The following is a 21,357-nucleotide window of genomic DNA, read 5'->3' as shown; positions in this document are numbered from 1 at the left end:
TCCGACATGTCGGGCAGAGATAGCAGCCATATACACCTTCAAAGTGGAGTGAGAACGTCCACTATCCAGAAGGGACTGCAGAAACTCTAAAATGGTGGCCACGGAGCAATGTCCCGGATTCTCAGCCTTACTCACACACCAGTGGGAGAAGAGCCTCCATTTGCACTCATACTGTGCCCGAGTGGATGGAGCTCTGGCATTCAGGATAGTTTCCCTGACAGATGCCGTGACACCGCTCAACAGTGGGTTGGGCCCTGCAGAGGCCAAACCCAGAGCTGAAGGCGGCGAGGGTCGGGATGCCAGATCTGACCCTTGAGCTGTGACAGGAGGTCCTTCCTGTCGGGGAGACGCCACGGTGGGCTGCCGCAGAGACTGCGTAGCAGTGGGAACCAGACTCTCCCCGGCCAGCGGGGGGCGACTAGAAGGAGCCTGTGCCCCTGGGTAAGGACCCTCTGAAGCGTCTGAAGTATCAGAGGCAACGGCGGGAAGGCATACAGGAGAGTGTCCGGCCAGTCGTGCGCCAGGGCATCCTGACCCAATGGGCTGGTCACCTCCGACCAGGAGAACCAGAGGGGGCAGTGCCTCGACTCTTCCGAGGCAAAGAGGTCCACCTCGGCCCTGCCGAAGAGGCTCCAAATTATCTCCACCACCTCCGGGTGAAGCCTCCACTCCCCCGGTGGAGGCTTGCGCCGTGAGAGGAAATCTGCGACCTGATTCAGGTCCCCTGGCAGAAAAACTGCCTGCAGACTGGTGAGGCGGGGGAGCGCCCAAGGCAAGAGGCTCTGCGAAACGCGGAGCAGCTGTGCGGACCTGGCGCCCCCCTGGTGGTTGATTTGGGCAACTGCGGACATGTTGTCCGAACGAACGAGCACATGCCTGCCCGCCAGTTGGGGTAAAAAGTGCATGAGTGCGAGCAACACCGCTCGAAGCTCCAGCACATTGATATGGCGTGCACCTTCCTGGGCAGACCACTGACCCTGCACAGTCCTGCCCTGCCACACCGCACCCCACCCCGAGAGACACGCATCCACAGTGACAGTCTCCCGGCGGGATGGGATGGTGCCCATGGGCACACCCCTCAGGAGATAGGCCCTGTCCCTCCAGCGGGACATAGAGTGGAGGCACCGCTGAGACACCCTGACTCTCTTGTGCCTGTGCCGCTTGGCGTCCAAGTGACGGCTGTTCAGCCACATCTGCATGGGGCGCAGTGACAACAGGCCCAAGGGCACGACGGCTGAGGCAGCTGTCAGTCTGCCTAAGAGCCGGAGGAACTGTATGTAAGGCACCCTCTTGCCTAGTCTGAAGATGCGAAGATGGTGGGAAATGTCGTCCACATGACGAGGTGTCAAGTAGGCCCTCATGGTGACCGAATCTAGGACCATCCCCAGATAAGTGACCTGCTGGGAAGGGTCCAGGCAACTCTTCCCGGTGTTCACTGTCAGGCCCAACCGGGCAACGTGGGATGAGAGGCGCGCCGTATCCTGGGCCCCTTGGGCCCGGGACGGCGCGCAAACCAGCCAGTCATCCAGGTATGGCAGGACCTTCATGCCCTGTGCCTGCAGGGGAGCGAGTGCTGCCGCAACAACCCTGGTGAACACCCTTGGGGAGAGGGAGAGACCAAAGGGAAGCACCCGAAACTGATAATGTCGACCCTGAAAGGCGAACCTCAAGAACCTCCGGTGATGGGATGCAATTGGCACGTGGAAGTAGGCGTCCCTCAAGTCCACGGTTGTGAACCACTCCCCCTGTGTGACAACACGAAGGGTGTCTGCTGTGGTTAGCATATGGAAGGGTAGTACCCTCAGGAATCTGTTGATTCCTCTGAGGTCCAGAACTGGACGGAATCCGCCAACTTTCTTGCTCACAAGAAAGTACGTCGAGTAGAACCCCCCGCTCTGACGCAGGGGGTCCACTGGCTCGATTGCGCCTTTGGCCAAGAGGACGGACAACTCTTGGGCTAGCGCTAAGGCCTTCGCCGGGTCCTTGACAACTGGCATTCTGACCCGGCCGAAGGCTAGGGGCCGGCGTCGGAACTGCAACTCGTAGCCCCGGGTTAGTGTGGAAACCACCCAGGGGTCGGAAATACAGGCAGCCCAGTAGCTGAGCTGCTGCTGGGAAAAACAGCCGACGACCGGCCCCGGGACTTCAGGGCCTAGCCCCCCGGCCCCTGGAGCCCCTCGGGGGGCGCCGGTAAGGCTCTGAAGCGCGAGGCCGCCTGGAAGCCAGGCGACCTGGGGCACGAAAGTCATTGGCCGGTTGAGTGGGCCGCTGGGAACTCTGCCGACCACCCCAGTAAGCCGGTGGCTGAGCTTGGCTGCTAGAGCGGCCCCTGGGCCTGCCGGGAGCGGCCGCGGGACTGCGAAGACCCGAGAGCTGCTGCCTGGTCTGCCTCGCTTGGGCAGCGCGCTCCAGTGTCTCCAGGGCAGCTGACCCAAACAGCTCCCCTGGCTCGACTGGCACGCTACGTAGGACTCTCCTACATGTCTCCGTCAGTGGTGACTGGGCCAGCCAAACCTGGCGACGAGTCTGTACCAGAAAAGACATAACTCGTCCCAATTCCCTAGTCATTAGGGCAAAGGCCTGCAGTGATGCATCGCTGAGGCCCAGCAAAGAAGGCTCGGCCGGAGCCTGCTGCAGCGAGGCGGAGACGGCCAGCATTAGATGGGAGAGGGAGTTCCCGATACGACCCATGCGTGCCGCTGCGTCGTAGGCCCTACAGAGCAGCCCATCCGTGACCCTGCACTGAGGCTGAGGGCACCTGACCTCAGGCCTTAAAGCCTCGTCAGGAGCCAGAATCAGGGAGGCGATGGCAGGCTCAATGGGTGGCATGCCACCCAGCCCCGCCCTCGCCGGGTCCTGCATGGCAGCCAAGGTCCGGGCATCGGAACCAGTGCGGCTAAAGGCCCTGGTGTCCCTCCAGCATGCCTGGAGCTCCCTCAGGTACTCCTCTGAAGGAGGAACGGTGAGGGGGACACGGGCTGGGTTACGCCTGAAGAAGGCACTAGCCGGAGCCAAGTTGGCCTGCGGAACCGGAATCTGCAGGTGCGCCAAGGCTGTACGAATGATGGCCGCCATGGAGCCGTCCTCCCCGTCCTGCAGAGACCCCTGAGCAGAGGAGAGGGAAACCTCCTCGAGCGGGACCTCGTCCTCCGTCTCTTCATTGAAGAGGTTAGCCGAAGCCGCTAGCGACAAGGCATCCTCGTACAGAGGTGCGGCAACCGAAGGAGGGGCGGCAACCGAAGGAGGGGCAGCAACCGAAGGAGGGGCAGGCGGCCCGCTAGCAGCCCCTATACCGGGCCCCGGCTGAAGGGCCACGAGGAGCGACTTCATCGTGTCCATGTCGGTAGCTAGCTGATCCACTTTAGAGGACAGCCTGTTCCTAGTCCTCTTATTGGGGGGTGCACCCATGGCCATCGCTCCCTCAAGTCGCCAGGGACGGTCGAACTGATCTGGGGGAGGATGTGACCAAGAGAGGTGTCCGTTGGCTGCCGCCAGACGTTCCACCTCAGTGATTCTAGCCACTCTGAGTGCCCGGGGCATGCAGCTACAGTTCATGCAGGCCCCTACTGTGAGAGCTTCCCTTAGATGCTCGAGGCCGAGGCAAGAGGGGCAACGGTCGTGGCCGTCCTCGGGCTCGAGAGAAGCCATACAGGTGCTACATGAATGAGCCATTCTGTAGGTAGCCAGATGCAGAGAAGCCGGGAGCGGGTGCGGGAACACAGCCTTCACCAGCTACCTGCCCTTCACTGGCTGAGCCGAGGCGAGTGCCAGATGCAGCGTAACCGGGAGCGGGTGCGGGAACGCAGCCTTCACCAGCTACCTGCTTAAACCAAAACACAAGGCAGTTAGCGTCTACCAGGAGCGGGGGCGAGAACACTGCCTTCACTGGTTAATTTACAGACGAATGCCTGATCCAGCGTAACCGGGAGCGGGAACACAGCCTTCACCAGCTACCTGCTAAACAGAAAACACAAGGCAGTTTAGCGTCTACCAGGAGCGGGGGCGAGAACACTGCCTTCACTGGTTAATTTACAGACAAATGCCAGATGCAGCGTAACCGGGAGCGGGTGCGGGAACACAGCCTTCACCCGCTACCTGCTTAACAGAAAACACCAGGCAGTTTAGCGTCTACCAGGAGCGGGGGCGAGAACACTGCCTTCACTGGTTAATTTACAGACGAATGCCAGACGCAGCGTAACCGGGAGCGGGTGCGGGAGCACAGCCTTCACCAGCTACCTGCTTAACGGAAAAAACCAGGCCTTTAGCGCCTACCAGGAGCGGGGGCGCAAACACTGCCTTCACTGGTTAAACTGAAGACGAACGCCAGATGCAGCGTAACCGGGAGCGGGTGTGGGAACACAGACTTCACCAGCTACTTGTTTAACAGGATAAACACGGCAACTTTACCGTTAAATCAAAGGCGAATGCCAGCTGTAGCTAAAGAAAAAAGAACGGCACGGGAAACTCCGGTGCTCAACCCGGCGTCAGCCGAGTGGCTGCAGCCGCTACTGCTAACTAGCCAGTACAGCTCAATGCCAATGAAGTTTAGCTCAATGCTAATGAAGTTTAGCTCAATGCTAATGAAGTTTAGCTCAATGCTAATGAGGTTTAGCTCAATGCTAATGACGTTTGGCTCAGCGCCGCGGCCAAAACAGTACAAAAGCACAGCAATACTCCTGGGAGAGGGAGCGAAAACACCTCCGTCACCAAAAGACTCAGCAAACAGACAGAAATCAGGACAACTAGGCTGGGAGAGGGAGTAGAAACACTGCCGTCGCCAACCAAGCCGACACCAACCTGTCCGAACGAAGTCTCTGCGCAGCCAGCCGCAGCTCCTGGAGGACGGGTAATCCCGCGGCCCCGACTGGATGAGTCGCGAAGCTACACGCAGCCAGCTGTTTGCAGAGAATCCTTAACAAATGTTCCGAACGAACGCTGTAGGCTACAAAAAATGTAGCCAAGGTACTCTCGCGCAGCGAGAAGATGAAAAGGAACAGATCCTCTGTCGACACCGGCTGATGTAGCCGGTGTCACGTGGGTCACAGGTGACTTTGTTGTTATTGGTACTCGAGCTGCGCATGCGCGCGATGGACATATCCAGTGCTAAAGCACCGCCTCTGGCGGTCAGTAGGGACGAAATAGAACCTTTCAGAGGTTGCATCTACCTGTTTCATTAACTGACCTAGTCAGGGTCAGGGACTGGAGTGTATCCCACCATGCTTTGGGTGAGTAGAAGAAGATGCTTTATCTCTCTCTCAAGGCTAACAGAAAAATGCTTTAAAACCTCTGTATTTTAAGCCCTATTTATTAACAGCATTTTAAGGACATCAAATCTTAACCCTGTTAATCACCTCCAATAATTTTATTTGACAAAAAAAAATTCAAATTCTCGTATGGCAACAAGGGTATGGTTAAGGTTAGGGAAGATTGTTGTCATGGAAAATAGACTATGCTTACAGTGTGGTTAGGGTTAGACAACCAAAGCACTTGGCCAACAGTTCAGCCTGAGAGTGGTGTGAAATGCTAAGAGTAGCTTATGTAACCAAAAGCCTCTAGCCTCAAGCAGAGAGAAGAACGGACTTTAGTGTTCCGTTAAGCACAGTTTGGTTTCTAACTCCACATCCCCAGATTTTATTTATTTTCAAACTTCATACAGAATGCTGACTTAAGTGATGACACTTGACGTCACTTTGTGGAGCGTCACATAAAGTAGAACTCCTTTAAACCTGGAAACTAGTTGATGTTTAAAAACTGTTAGTTACACCTTCGAGGAGTACAGATAATGTGTGCGCCTTTTAGAGGTGAACGCTTTTATGCCTTTTCAACATCTGGCTAAAATGTATCAAATTTCAATTATTTTCTCTCTGTTAGTTGCATTTATAGTTGGTTTGCGTGATATCAGATGCTATCTGAAAGAGAGACTTGATGTAAAGGGAATCAGTGTCTCCAATGAACCTGACATCTGTTTAAAAGGTGAGAGGAGGCAACATTGCACAAACATTAGGAAAACAGAACCAAGGCAAATATCTGAACTCAAGACTTTCAGGCTCAATACTAATGAGTATTAGTATTGAGGCCACATATGAGGCAGTAAGTAACTGAGGCACAGTTCCATTACTGAACTAAGATGTAACTGGTCTGGAAATTCTGAGGGCACAGTGCAATTGAACATTGTCGTAAAGAACATGGTAGACTGTGGACATACTTGAGAAAAAGTCTCAACTATTGCATTGAGTACACTAGTAGTCTGTCCAAGGCCCCTGCACATATTACAATATACCAGAAGGACCATGTAGTTTGAGGGAACCGATCCAATGATCCCAGGCCCTTCACATGCTGCTTGCACCAGTCCTTTGTTCGAGATGGTGGAGGTACTTAGCCAGATAGAACAAGTGTATCAGTCAGGACTTGAATAAGAGTACAAGCCTCTCCGATTCAAACAGCAAGACCTGAGATGCTGAAAGATGAAACAACACTTTGGCCAAAAGGATGTACATTCCACTCTGACAGCCAGAAACAGTGCATTTGTTTACTTAGTCATTGTCTCTGTTTTTGAAAGCATAGCAGAGAGACTGCTGGAGAGACTGCTAACAGTATTTGTCAGTAATATTGCTGTCCATTTAGAGGGGACCATGAATTGTCTGCCCACAGCAGCTGTCCTCACTTTGGACCAGATTTAACCAGATGGAGAAAGACAATGGAATGGTTAAGGTCTAGAACTTGGCCTTCCGGGACGATTCAGTTATTCTTGGGTATCCAAACTTGATTAAGTATTGCAGTATGGGTTCAGTCTTTAACCACCGATGAGATCCATAGATATTTAAGAAGATCACCAACATGCTTTACCTGGATATCCCTTTGGTATGCTGTATCTGATTTAGACCAATTAGTATTCATATATTACTCTTTTCCCACAGTTTCAGTGTGCCAAATCACTTGTATTTCTAAGCAAAAGAGAGACTTCTTACACTTCATACATGTCTTTGTTCATCATTCAGCTTAATGAACACATTGTTAAAAAAAGGACCACAATTTCCCAATGTATGTTGGCTTGAATAATATTGACATAGAGTTGGTTAGTGTTGCCGATCGTATTTTCTAAATTTCCTCTCATGTTCCTAGGATAATCAATTAGGGCACTATTTTTCAATCAATTACCAGAAATCTTCCATGGACTGAATAACTTATCTGCAAACAAGTTTTTGACTGCTTTTGCTAAGACAGAATAGTGATTCTGATAGTGTTAGCTGTGTTTTGGTCTGCATTATCACCTTGCAAGTGCAGATAAACAGTGTTCTATTTGATTTTACAAGTTCTAGTTATTACTTACCTAAGGCCTCAAAATGGCTGGTTTTTGGCACACGGCAAAATCCAATTTCCATTAATTTTGTATACCTTTTCCCAGTCTAAGATTACCAGCCAGATTTTTACTGGCCCACCACTTTCTAGATAAAACACATATGATCTTATTTGACTCTCCTGATAAAAATATACATATCATAATTAATCCTTTGGCATCAGAGCAACCATCGTTTTTGTTTATTTGAGGAGCTTTTTAAACCTGCATTATATTTCAAACCACATATTTTAAGGCCATGTTTATAAATGTATCTGAATATCTCCAGTTTTCATTTAGTACATGAAAAATGGCAAACCTGAAGCTTTGTTTATGTGCACTAATTGCATTATTCGTATAGAAGTTAGAAGTTTCAATTGAATGTTTATCTTTGTCCTTGTTTCTGTTTATATTTCTACTAGGAATTTTTCTAACTTGACTTTTTATAGAACTTATGTTATAAATTGTATAATTAGCAGTTATCCTTCTGTGGTGTGCTGGGTGCTGTGAAATAAAGATAAAGATACTCATAGCTCAGTGAGAGATTCTAAGATACAGTACCATACCAGTGACATACATCCACTTGACCAAATACTTTGTTGAGTACAATCCAGGTATCTCGGCAACGAGAAAAGAACAGCAAGGAAGAGCTGTTTTTTTTTCTTCAATTTTTTTGCCCAACCATTGTCACACAGAAAAAAGGATGCAGTGTTGATGTCTTAATGTATTGCTGGCTCACTCCAGGCCAAACGTGCTGGTTTCCTCCACCGCAATCAGCAGTTTCTCATACAACATGGTGTATGAAGGGTATGGAGGCAGGTCCAGACGATTGAAACAGGTGTGAGCCCTGAGAGAGGAACAGACAAAGAGATAGACAAGAGTAGTTAGAGAGTTTGGAGATTCATTTCTAACAGAGAATACATGATAATCACATCATGTTTTTATGATTTTTTACATTTATTTTTTAATTCAATTTAACTTTAACAACATCTAGGAGAATAAAGGACACCAACACAAAAAAGTATCTATCTATGTGGTCTTTCTATGCTAACCCGTTCCTTAAGTATTTTTGCAATACGCACTTGGTTTGTCAAAAGATATAAACAAAGAAAAGATGCTAAGTACACTTACCATTCTGAGACGTCTGCTTTGTTGCCGATTATGGTGAGCAACAGACATCTCAGTCAAACATTTCTGGCTGAATAAGTCTGATATGATTGCCAGTCTTAATATGGCCAACCTTTTATTTCTTGTCCTTTTTCCAAAAGGGCAATTGGCCACTGTAAAACATCACTCTGACAACAGGAAATAGTGCATTTGTTGGATACTATTTTCATCTGTGCATTTATACAAAGTTGTTGCTCTTGTGAGTATGACTGGAAGCTCGACCGTGTTAAAAATAAACTACAGTGCACGTGCTCCTGGTAATAAGGTAATATCTTAAGGATTGCTTGTATCAGATACACACACTAAGTGGTTCTCAAACTTTTTCTGTCATTCCCCACAATTCTCCTTATCGCTCAAATAAAATGGTAGGCCAAGCTTCAAATTGTCAAATGTATCGTTCTATAACAGGGGTCTCCAACCCTTTTTTAGGATGAGAGCTACTTTCAAAAAATAAAACAAGTCGTGTTTGCAGTGTATATATTTAGCACATTTTAACATTCACATTGCTTTTCTTCCCGACTGCAACGCTGTTGTGTGTGTGTGTGTGTGTGTGTGTGTGTGTGTGTGTGTGTGTGTGTGAGTGAGAGAGAGAGAGTGAGAGAGAGAGAGAGAGAGAGAGAGAGAGAGAGAGAGAGAGAGAGAGAGAGAGAGAGAGAGAGAGAGAGAGCGTTTCACATGTGTGTATGAGATTTTTACACATGTCTGTAAATAATTTTGGTTTCAGTTGTGTGTGTGAGCAGGCTCGGATTGGCCATCGGGAGATTCGGGACTTTTCCCGGTGGGCCACTGCCGTTAGTGGGCTGCTGCCTTCGGTGGGCTGCTGGCTCTGGCATAGGTGGGCCGTGTACTTTCACAGCGCAAAAAAATAAAAAAAAGATCTCCCGTTCATCGCGTCTATTCGCGACCCACCTATCACATATCACAGCGCCCCACACTTTGAGAAACGCTGCACTAAATAGAGCACATCGTTTGTACTAGTTTTCATCAAGGATAAAGCGGGTCTTTACCTCTAACGAACCAAGTAATGAGAGCTGTGTAAATGTAGGTATATAGTAAACAGATTTAGATACCTGGGTAGTGATGTGACTTTGCCCCACTTCTCAATACAAAAGCGTCGGAGGCCGTTGGATCCCCGCAGCGCAGCAAAGCCTTCGTAAGGCACACTGGACGTCCCAGTGACAAACTGCAGCAGGCGGAGACGCTGCTCATTGTTGAACCGCTCCACAGCAGCCCAGAACCACCGCATCACTATGTGACCATCATGGTAACCTAGAGATTAGAACAATTAATATGTGTGACACACACACACACACACACACACACACACACACACACACACACACACACACACACACACACACACACACACACACACACACACACACACACACACACACACACACACACACACACACACACACACACACACACACACACACACACACACACACACACACACACACACACACACACACACACACACACACACACACACACACACACACACACACACACACACACCTCCTCCTCTGTACTCTGTGTTGCCCCTCCAGTCACTGAGGTCAATCTCGACTGTACCAGCAATAACCAGTTCCAGCTCCCGCGCATCAAACACAGACACTAGCCTTGAGTCTACCACCTAGGATGAAGAAAGAAAAAAAAAAAATTTTTTTTTTTAGTTGCCTTCGTTTATTAGGTGTTCCAATATATGGCCATTTTGATCAATATTTTGAGATTTTGACATAGTAATACCATGATGTTGGACCATGTATTACGACTAAAACATCACATATAACAGTGATGTTGTATGTGATGTTTCAGTCGTAATACTGTTGGCTATTTGACCTAATTAGCGTATTTATAAATTAGAAAAAAGGGATTCACAACTAGTTTGAACCTTCTAACAATGTTGTCAAAAACTTTATTTTGTTATGAATCATCTAAGATCTGATAATGTATTTTTTACCTCGTAGAAGCCTCTGACCAGTGCCTCTGTCTGCTGCACCACTCCTCTCTCCACCCTCCACTTGGCCATTCGCTCTATATAATCTTTTTTGTTCTTCTCAGTCACCTGGAGGTTTGAGCCGCCCGACTTTAGCTCCCGCTCCGTCACCTGGCAACACAAGATGTGCTGGGCATAGTTAACAGTGGAAGTCATCCGAGCTGTATACTGAACGTTTGCCATTACACGTGTGCAATCAACACATCCTCACTCCCAGGTCGGCCTATGTTGACGTTATGTCAAGTCCCCTGTGTCGGCTTTTTCCAACGCAAGGGGGGGGACCTTAGCGTCCATTTTCAACGCAAGGGGGGGGCCCTTAGCGTCCATTTTCAGCTTTCCGGGATGTCCATATGCTTCGATGGACGCTCATGGAAGCATGGCATTCGTTTGTGTCGGCTGCCCTTAAAGGCAATGTGAGCGTCCATTCTCATTGGATAACGGAGAATTGTACACCCGGAAGTAAGTATTCCCCTTACTGTCGATTGATTTTACAGTGATATCTGCACTACTCATCGACTAAAAAACACCAGATTATCCTTGTTAATTACACAACATTGATTGGTTTAAATTGTGTGCAATGCTTTTGTATTTTTCCCCTTCGATTCGGAGAAACAAATATTTTTTCGGAGTAAAGGATGGCAGATGGTAGTGTAGATGACACTACACTACCCAGAATCCCCAGCTATCGTTTGGACTCAGGGGCGGACTGGCCATCGGGACGAATCCCGATGGGCCGGTACTGAAGTGGGCCGGTCGGACGATGTGGGCCGGCCGGTAACCGGCAGGGCTCGACATTAAATGGACCGCTGGCCCGGAAGCACTATTTAGACACCCCGGGCCAGCATAACGTACTTTCCACTTGCCCGCTCGGGCCACTACAAATATAAAAATGGTCCTGTGGTATTGGTATTTTGACTAGCAATTTAGTTAAATTGTTTCGTTTATCAACGCTACAACATAGCGTTCCGTGAGTCGGTTGTCGTTGTTGTTGGGTGAAAAGCAAACAGCTGTTTGCTCCGGAGCGCAGCGGGAGCAGGCTCCGGTGAGCGGGAGCGCGCTGCTTCACTACAGACTATCGCGCCACCTAACCATTCGCCAAATATTTTTAATACCAGCGGTAGCCGGCCAAGCGCCGGGCAAAAAACAATCTTCAAATAAAAGAAAGTCACCGGAGGAGTTAAAGGAGAGTGACAGGGAGTATGAGAAGAAGAGGGAGAGAAAGTTTCAGCCAGCTTGATCGATGGAGTTGGCTGCAGTGACGCGTCCTAAAACCCTTTTATAATCTATCGATTAGATTTATGATTCGAAAATTATAAAAGTAGGGTAGACATGTGGAGATTATCCGGCTGAACAAAACTTGCATTTATCAAACGGGTTTGTTTTCCACAGACCTTATTTCCAGCTATTTTCCAAAACCCTTGTTGAGGGAACCAGCAGCTTACTTCCTGGTTTTAGGACGTGTCACTAATGCCAATATAAACAAGGTCTTCTGTCGGCTCTGTACATCAATGCCGACCTATGCTGACAAGTACTGTAAGTGAAGTACCAAGAAGTCAATCAAGTCGCTTCAGCTGATTCAAAATGCTGCGGCTCGTGTACTAACCAGAGTTAGGAAAAGGGACCACATTACTCCTGTTCTGGCTGCCTTACACTGGCTCCCTATAGAACACAGGATAGAATTTAAAATTCTTCTTCTCGCCTACAAAGCCCTTAATGGACAGGCGCCATCTTACCTTAAAGAACTCATTATACCCTACTGTCCTACTAGGGCATTGCGTTCCAAGAATGCAGGGTTGTTGGTTGTTCCTAGAATCTTTAAAAATACAATGGGAGCCAGAGCCTTTTCTTATCAAGCTCCACATTTGTGGAATCAGCTTCCAGTTTGTGTTCGGGCGGCAGACACCCTATCCGTTTTTAAGAGTGCGCTTAAGACCTTCCTTTTTGATAAAGCTTATAGTTAGGGCTGATTAGATTCAGCCCCTAGTTTTGCTGATATAGGCTTAGTTTGTCGGGGGACATCTTACTTCTTCCTTCTCTCTGTCTATACCCGTGTACACTCATGTTCCGATTAACCCAGCTTCCCCAAATGTCTTTCTTTTTGGTGTCTATATACGCTGGGATCCGGAGTCATGGATGATCCTGCGGTCCTGTGTCCTGGATCGCGAGCGCTGGATCTTGAGTCGTGGCTGTGGTCCTGGATCATAGGTCCTGGATGGATATCCTCGTGGATTCATCTTCCTATTATACACACATGCATTTCCAAACATTTGGACTACCTATGTTGCAAATGTATTATCTTTTATATTTACACATGGCATCTATTGCACGTCTGTCCGTCCTGGGAGAGGGATCCCTCCTCTGTTGCTCTCCCTGAGGTTTCTCCCATTTTTCCCTTTAAACTGGGTTTTCTTTGGAAGTTTTTCCTTGTACGATGTGAGGGTCTAAGGACAGAGGGTGTCGTATTGTCATACTGATATTCTGTACACACTGTGAAGACCACTGAGACAAATGTAACATTTGTGATATTGGGCTATATAAATAAACATTGATTGATTGATTGATTGATTGATTGATTGATTGATTGAAGAGTAGACAATATAAAGGTATTGGCAAAATGTCCCAGCAGTTTAGGATAATGAAGGTTCTAATCAAATCTATTACATAGCCATTACATGTCTAACTCCTAATGACAGGAAGGCAGAAAGTGCATTATACAAATAATAATAATAGCAGACATTTTTTAACAATGACCACAATATCATTATTTTAATAAACCAAATATGAACAATTGAGGAAAATGAGGAAGAACTGATGATTAAAATGTTGTAGTACAAGTAGTAATGTAGTTAGTGCATACATTACTATTGCAACAAATGTGTTAATTTTCTTCATTATTAGTCGATTTTTTTTTGGACGAATGCTCCGGGCCAGTGGTTACAATGGTGGGGCCAGTGATAATACAAGTCCACCGGCCCGGAGGTAGACATTATTTACCCTTAATGCAGTGGCGGCTGGTGGAAAATATTTTTGGTGGGGCTATTGATAGAGTGAGTAAAACAATTTTTTTTGGGACAAATGACCCCTTAAATTAGGACTTCTGGTGATGTAATGGCGCGTTTCCAGTGCAGCGTGGAGCTCGCTTTAATGCTGCGTTCAGACCGGACGCGATGCGAATATTCGCTTTGCTCTAAACGCTACTATCGCATCGCTCTAGTCCAGGGGTGGGGAACCTTTTTCCTCTCAAGGGCCATTTCAATGTTTACAATATCCTCAGAGGGCCGTACAAGTTATTGACCTCTGCTTAAAAAAAAACTAAAATCACAGCCCATTCATTTCATTCTGTGCAAAGAAAAAGCAACCTCTTAATCCAGATATCTCACCATGACTCGCGTATGCATGCACGTGCAGGGTGTGGCGTGCTTCCCTGGGAAGATTTTTTTTAAATGTTGAAGTTAAAAGCATCAATCTGGTGCACTTTTAATTTATGGATATTTGACAAATCACTCCCCTTTCAAACTGTATTCTTCTTTATTAATAACTGTCATATAGTATTTTATACCTGTTTACTTTATTCTCTTATTTTTTTTATAACTATAATGATCATATAAAGATGTGCCTTTACCTCACTGGTTGTAGAAAAAGCTTCTTATATTCGTTAGCATAGCTAGCTAACCAGATGCTAATGATAACAACACAGTTATTGACTGTCGGATCAGTATGACCGATGAGCAGATCGCCACTGGGTTTACAACTAAAGACACAGACACGCAGAAACTGCGGCATGTGTATGGACTTATCGGTACTGCAATTTCTGAAGTGCTGGAGTGGCGTTCTGGTGCTCTCCGTCAGAACTGCACCCCTGTCAGTCGAGACATATACCACGTGATGACACGTTAGGCTCGTGTTGTGTTCAAGGACCCTGACCTTGGCCAGGAAAAACAGGCACTTGCTTGTTTAATTTGTTTGCGGTCTAGATTTCTTTCATTTTTTTATTTTTTGCGTGTGTTTATAAATGACATCGAGGGCCGTACCAAATTGTCTCGCGGGCCGTATACGGCCCGGAGGACGGAGGTTCCCCACCCCTGCTCTAGTCGCTCAGGTTTCACCACAGCTGTCAGCTGTGTTTACTCGCATCATTCAAACAAGACGCGCTGGCTCGGGAGCTACAACAACATGAACATATTTTACCGTGATTAAATTGTAATACACGTTTCTAAATGATGCCGACGTAACAACATACTGATACCGGTTAGTAAAAACCATGAATTAATGCTTTGACAAGTCTGCAGACAGACAGCAGGCGAAAAACCTTTTAGAATGCTTGTTCCCTGAATGGAGCTTGGCTAAGCTAATGCTATATATGCTCCGACCGTACACACTCACAACAACGGCCTACAGACATAAATACACCAGCGACTGTATTCTCCATGACACAGACAGTCTGTGGTTTGTACTTGTTTAACTTTTGTCTAGTTTCTGAACAGATCGTATCTGTCCCCGGCTGTTTGAAGAGCAAGCATGTGAAACAAAAGATAGAATTTACCTGTTTGCATCCAGCTAGCCATGTGAGAAGCCTTGTTGATACGTTGTCTTTTTCACGAGCCTGCTGTGATATATACAAATCGGGTTGGTCCGGTCCAAGGTCTTTAAGTATCAATTTATCTCCCAAACTTCTCCTTTCAAAAGGATTGGAGAGTAGCTCATGGGCGGACCGAGGCTCCGGCGACTCCGGCTGCACACCATTCTCATCCAAATACTGCGTTGGTTACTCACGAGTCTAAAAAACAAATCACGTCCACGCACGTAAGCAACATGGGCCCAATGTGAGCGCCCACGTGACCAAAATATTTGACGGCGCTGATTGGCTGAAATTATGTTTCGGCGGCACAGTTTACTATTGAGACTTTTGCAACCTGCTGGTTGCTGCTGTTTCGCTCGGGGGCTCTGCCCCGTAATGATAAACTAATGCCATGGGCAAGGCCAGGCAGGAAACAGGTGACTTATCAGTAACTTTAGACATCGTAACACAATTTTAAACGAGATTGTATTGTAGATTATACATTTTTGTGATACTAATTGTATGATATTTACCTTGTTCATTACAAATTAAAATATAAAATATATATATTTTTTAAATATATTGTTTTTAAATATATATTTTTTTATTTAATATTTATTTTTATTTTGTATCTGGCAAGAGGTGGGGCGGCGCCCCTAGCGCCCCTATGGGCCGGGCCGCCACTGCCTTAATGTCTACCGCTAGTAAATTGTCGGGGGGACTGGGGGGGTAGACAATTTACTAGCGGTAGACATTAAGGGTAAATAATGTCTACTAGCGGTATTTACTAGCGGTATTTACTTGCGGTACCGCGGTGAGCCGGCGGTACCGAAGTGGGCCGGTCGAGAGTCCCGGGCTGATTTGTAGTCCCAGTCCGCCCCTGTTTGGACTACACCATGTGCTCTGTTTGACAAACCCCGTGATAGTCCTCAAGCTCTGTGATTGGAGAGTGTGCTCCGAGGGTTACGCCGAGCTTCGAACAGCACTTGAATGGGATGGAACCACGGCAGACTGTCCAAAACTGGATTTGAACGGGTCCACCGCGTCCCCCCCTCCCCCACCCCGTCCCCAGAACTACACATGCTGGCTATTCTGTTTCGCAACATGTTCTCTATCTATGGCACGTCTCTACTGGGAGTTGTAGTTTTAAAAGACATTTTTGTATTTCCCATAATAAGAAGTTGCCAGTATTACACTGTGTACATCTCTGGAGGTTTAGGGGATAGGAAACACTCACATTTAAAACATATAATTAATAAATGGGTGAAAATTGCTTGTGCCCATAATGGGCAGCATTAATATATATACACACATGCCAGCTAAGGTCAGAAGAGCTTTATTTAACAGCTGGTCTTATGTTTGTGACCCCTGTTGTTAATTGATAACATTACATTAATTGATAAGCCTGAAACATGCACTTGTCAAGGTTCAGAGGCACATTTTGCAAATATGGCAGTAGCCATCGATCAGCTTAAGATAAGATATACTTTATTGATCCCAAGTTGGAACATTTGCGTTACATCAGCATGTGTAACAGTTAAATCTGCAGTGGTGTTTATTTGTAAATCATTTAGTATAATCACACAAATTCTGTGTTTTATATTCAACAATTCTGTGTTCTTTATTTATTGATTGTTCAATACCTGACAAGGCCGGAGATGAAATATCTACATACATCTTATAAGAGTATAATACATTATGTATAATATCAGTTAAAATAAGTGCTTCAACATAGTTAACATTGCTGGAGGTATGCACACATATTTATAGATGTCTTGTAATGCACTATTGAGGAACCTGCGACCCAAGTTTTTCATTCAAAGCATAACTACACCATAGTTGTGTAGGCCTATATGATATGTCAATAAACCTTAGAAAATCTTGAAATCTTGAAAGGGATGTGCAAAATAGTCATTATATACAGTCTTTAATTAACTATTAGTAGAGAATAACGAGTAATGAATATACTTTATAGGGATCCTATTAATATCTAATAATAAAAATAATGAAATTCAATAACATGCTTTAACCACTAGGTGTCCCTTTATATCAGCTGTGCACCTTTATGGTGTAAATACAGCCTATCTACCAATTGGATCAAATATAAAAGTCAGCCGAATTAGTGTTGATACTGCAAGGAGACGTAAGATGTTGTTTAATGGCTGATATATTTATGATCCACGTCACGTTTTCAGTTCCTCATGTTTGTCTAGAAGTCTTCTCATCAGGGCTCTATAAATACAGAACTACGGCAGATATGTAATATTTAATGTAGCCGAACCGTGTATTACAATGCCGGTATGTGATGACTTTCAAAGAGAAAAGCAAGCACACTCGGAATAAAGTATTATTTTATTTAAAAAAAATGTTTTCGGTCTGTTTCCGGTATTTGTTAATGACGATGTGCTCTGAGATGTGAGACTGGAATTGCACAGGGGAAAATAACGTAGGCTATCTTTAGATGCGGATTTTGTTAAACTAATATGTTTGCGCTGTGGACCAACACTATACATTGACGGGGAAGGGGGTAGCAAGATAACACCATTAAACAGTTACACAACATAACATAAATAATATCGATAGCAGCGTCCCTAGCAACCACCTTGGTAACAATGAAACCGTTATGGACGCAATTTCCTGAAGTAATCTTCGTAATAACTAGCAAACTAAAGATCATGTACATCCACTGCACACATAATCTGAAATAACAACTCATATTTCTCGCATCAAATGACATCAAAACGCATTTTAATGGCCAAACTAACTTTAAAATAGGCATTTTCTACCGAGAATAAAACGAAGTTCGGCCATGTTTTTTTTTTCTACAGGGAGAAATTTGAAGATCACGTGACGTCAAACAGAGCACATGGTGTAGTCCAAATGATAGCTGGGGATTCTGGGTAGTGTAGTGTCTTCTGCCATCCTTTACTCCGAAAAAATATTTGTTTCTCCGAATCGAAGGGGAAAAATACAAAAGCATTGCACACAATTTTAACCAATCAATGTTGTGTAATTAACAAGGATAATCTGGTGTTTTTTAGTCGATGAGTAGTGCAGATATCACTGTAAAATCAATCGACAGTAAGGGGAATACTTACTTCTGGGTGTACAATTCTCCGTTATCCAATGAGAATGGACGCTCACATTGCCTTTAAGGGCAGCCGACACAAACGAATGCCGTGCTTCCATGAGCGTCCATAGAAGCATATGGACATCCCGGAAAGCTGAAAATGGACGCTAAGGGCCCCCCCCCTTGCGTTGAAAATGGACGCTAAGGGCCCCCCAATTGCGTTGGAAGAAGCTGACACAGGGGACTTGACATAACGTCAACATCGGCTGACCTGGGAGTGAGGATGTGTTGGTGCATGAGGTATAGATGTACATTTGTATCTGGTGCTGTAATATACCTTGACAAACATAACCGCACGCACGAGCACACGCACACGCACACGCACACACACACACACACACACACACACACACACACACACACACACACACACACACACACACACACACACACACACACACACACACACACACACACACTCACACACCTGGCCAAAGACCTCCTCATTGACGGTGAAGGTGAGGTCCAGGATGTCAGTGATGTCGTTTTCCTTCATCCACTGCAGAGACTGGTGGAACTCCTCGTCCAGATACTCCAGATCGGACAGGTCTGTCGGCCTGAATGACAGACAGGGCTTACACGTACAACCCAAAAAACTACATCTAATCTTTAACTCTAATGGTTTAGCCAAATGGAAGGAGTAGCTGATTCATGAATATTTTCCCCAACAGCAAAAAACTATGACACATTTTAAATCAGGATAAAGATATCCTGAATGTTCCAAACCTAGTCTAATGTGTAATTTATAACTGCTTTAAGTTATAGCTTTCAGTTTAAATTGTTAATTTTCCTAAAATCCTGAAAGTTAATGTTGTAAAATGCAAACTGTATACTTAGTTCTCATTCATAACACTCCGTTCGATGTCTCACTATGTATCTCATCGCGGAGTAAACAGAAGCATCAATCTCATTACGCCAATCCTGATTGGCTGGTGATATTGACGTCAGCGTCAGGGGAAATCACCCCCTATAAGTAGCTTGCGCCACAACGCATGCGTCATTCAAACACCTCTTCTCGCTTCAGAGCACATCTCACAGTAGCCGGGCAAGCTTCACTGTCCACAGACTGAACCCAAAATACCTTTTCGGTGGACGGGCGCTAGCCGGCTACTCCTTCTGCTTCGCAGGAAGACGGTAGTACTAACGCCATTAGTACTTGGAAAAAAAATCGACCTCACCCTTCTCTACGAGAAAGTAAGGTAGGTCCGATTTTTTCAAGCTAGCAACACACCTGTTGCTAGCTCGCTCCCTCTCTACCGACACCACGGTAGCGAGGACGTTTTTTCTTTTCTCTTCCCCACGGAGGGGAAAAGGATTAAAAGAGGAGCATACTGCCACACCAGTCAGTATTCTCCGGGATTAAAAGACCCACACCGTCCTCTTTCCACGGATTAAGGACAAGGTGGTAATACCTTTTTTCCCGTCCCACCTGTCGAGAGCGGGCCCTCTCCACGCCACGAGGCGACAAAGATGGACGCCCCTCTCCCTCACACCAGAGGAGTCAGGGACTCGGTGGCTCGACTCTGCGGCTGCGGGTTGAAGATCTTGGGCACAGACACACACCAGGTCTGTTCGTCCTGCCTCGGGCTGGAACATGCCCGAGGCGCTATCGACAACCCCGGCTCATGCGGACATTGTGTCCGCTTCACTGTCAAGAGCCTCCGCCGACGGCTAGCGAGACAAGCTAGCCTGTCGGAACAGGACCCCCCCATGTCCATGGACCCGCCGGCCGGCAGTCAAGACACAGGGGCGTCTGCCACAGAGAGCGAACCCCTCTCCGTGTCAACGTTCCGTGGCCTGAAATGGCCAAGGAGACCTCCAGGTCCCGCTATGAGGGGAAGCATCTTCCCCAAACAGCGGGCAAAGGGAGGCAACTCCTCCCGGTGTTTCCGGAAATGTTGGATGAATTGTCGGTCTCATGGAGAGACCGGCCCTTCAGCAACAAGGTCCCAATCCAGGGTGCCTCCTCCCTGGATTGCGATGGAATGGAGAGGCTCGGCCTGATCCGCATGCCGCCCATGGAACCGCTGGTGGCGGCCCACCTTCGGTAGAAGGTGGGCCCCTCACCGAGCAGGAACCCCACGCTGCCAGCAAAGGCGGACCACTTTCAGTCCACAATGACTGAAAAGTCCTATAAAGCTGCAGCGCTGTCCGCCAGGGCCCTGAACGTGTCCTCGCTGCTAACCGCCTACCAAGCGGAGCTCTGCGAGGACCTGTTGGGTAGCCCGGGAGCAGCCACTCTGGACGAGATGGCAGCGGTCACGGACATTTGCCTCTGTGTCCAGCGCTGCACCGTCCAGGCCACGGGCAAAGTCATGGGGATCATGGTGGTGCAGGAAAGAGCGAGATGGCTCAACCTCACCAACCTCCCTGACCGAGAAAGGGAAGATGTGCTGGATATGCCCATCGTTCCCGAGGGAATTTTCCGCTCCGCTCTCGCCTCCATGCAAAGGAGGTGCGAGATGAAGCAGAAGGAGGACGAGGCACTCCACCTCTGCCTCCCTCGAAGGGTCCAGCCGCTGCCCTCGCAGCAGCAGTCCTTCACCCAAGCGAACTCTGCCCGGTTCAAAGCACCGGTCAAGCAGAGGTCGCAGCCCACCCCGAGTCCCCAGCCCAGGCTGGAGACAAGGGCAAGTTGGCCGAGAAAATCTCCGGTTCCGGCTGCAGCTCAGGCTCAGCCAACCCAGAATTTCGGCCAGCAGTCGAGGAAGAAGAAGCGAGCGGCGTGACAGCCCCTCCTTCTCCCCTCCATGAATGTGTTCCCGCTGCCTCGAGAGATGCCTAAACACCATCCTCAAGTCCGCACAAACACATGTCACATGCTGATTGATTCCTCTGTCATAAAATATTTGCCGCTGACGCATCCAGGCTTCAGGCCGAGGGCGCAGCTCAAAAAAATTAAAAGAAAATGAATAAAACCAATAAACAGCCCGCCAATTCTTCCCCTTTTGAGAGCAGCTACGGCATCTCTCAAAAGGCGTATTATTGACGGGTCTGTGAAGGCACCACCGCCACGTGCACGCGCAGTGCCGGCTGGGGCTTTAAGGGCACCACCGTCACGCGCATGCGCAGTGCCCGCTGGAGCTGTAAAGGCACCACCGACACGCGCATGCGCAGTGCCGGCTGGAGCTGTAAAAGCACCACCGCCACGTGCACGCGCAGTG

The 21,357-nt window shown here is 47.4% G+C and overlaps 1 protein-coding gene across 1 annotated transcript in view; it reads right to left on the bottom strand.

The window, feature by feature from the left end:
- Nucleotides 1–5,115: 5,115 nt before the first annotated feature.
- The window catches only part of LOC117443110 (E3 ubiquitin-protein ligase HECW1-like), a 46,861-nt gene continuing 30,619 nt past the window's right edge, over nucleotides 5,116–21,357 (bottom strand). The window contains exons 13-17 of the mRNA XM_071202542.1: nucleotides 18,621–18,750; nucleotides 10,470–10,616; nucleotides 10,025–10,142; nucleotides 9,574–9,772; nucleotides 5,116–8,183 (exon numbers count right to left, since the gene is read on the bottom strand). Of these exons, the coding sequence (XP_071058643.1) occupies nucleotides 8,072–8,183; nucleotides 9,574–9,772; nucleotides 10,025–10,142; nucleotides 10,470–10,616; nucleotides 18,621–18,750 (706 nt within the window). The 3' untranslated portion in view covers nucleotides 5,116–8,071. The remainder of the gene's footprint in view (nucleotides 8,184–9,573; nucleotides 9,773–10,024; nucleotides 10,143–10,469; nucleotides 10,617–18,620; nucleotides 18,751–21,357) is intronic.

Source organism: Pseudochaenichthys georgianus, unplaced genomic scaffold (genome assembly GCF_902827115.2).
Source record: "Pseudochaenichthys georgianus unplaced genomic scaffold, fPseGeo1.2 scaffold_540_arrow_ctg1, whole genome shotgun sequence".
Taxonomy (NCBI): Eukaryota; Metazoa; Chordata; class Actinopteri; order Perciformes; family Channichthyidae; genus Pseudochaenichthys; species Pseudochaenichthys georgianus.
The sequence above is the reverse complement of the archived record's forward strand: the minus strand, read 5'-3'. Positions and strand labels throughout refer to the sequence as shown.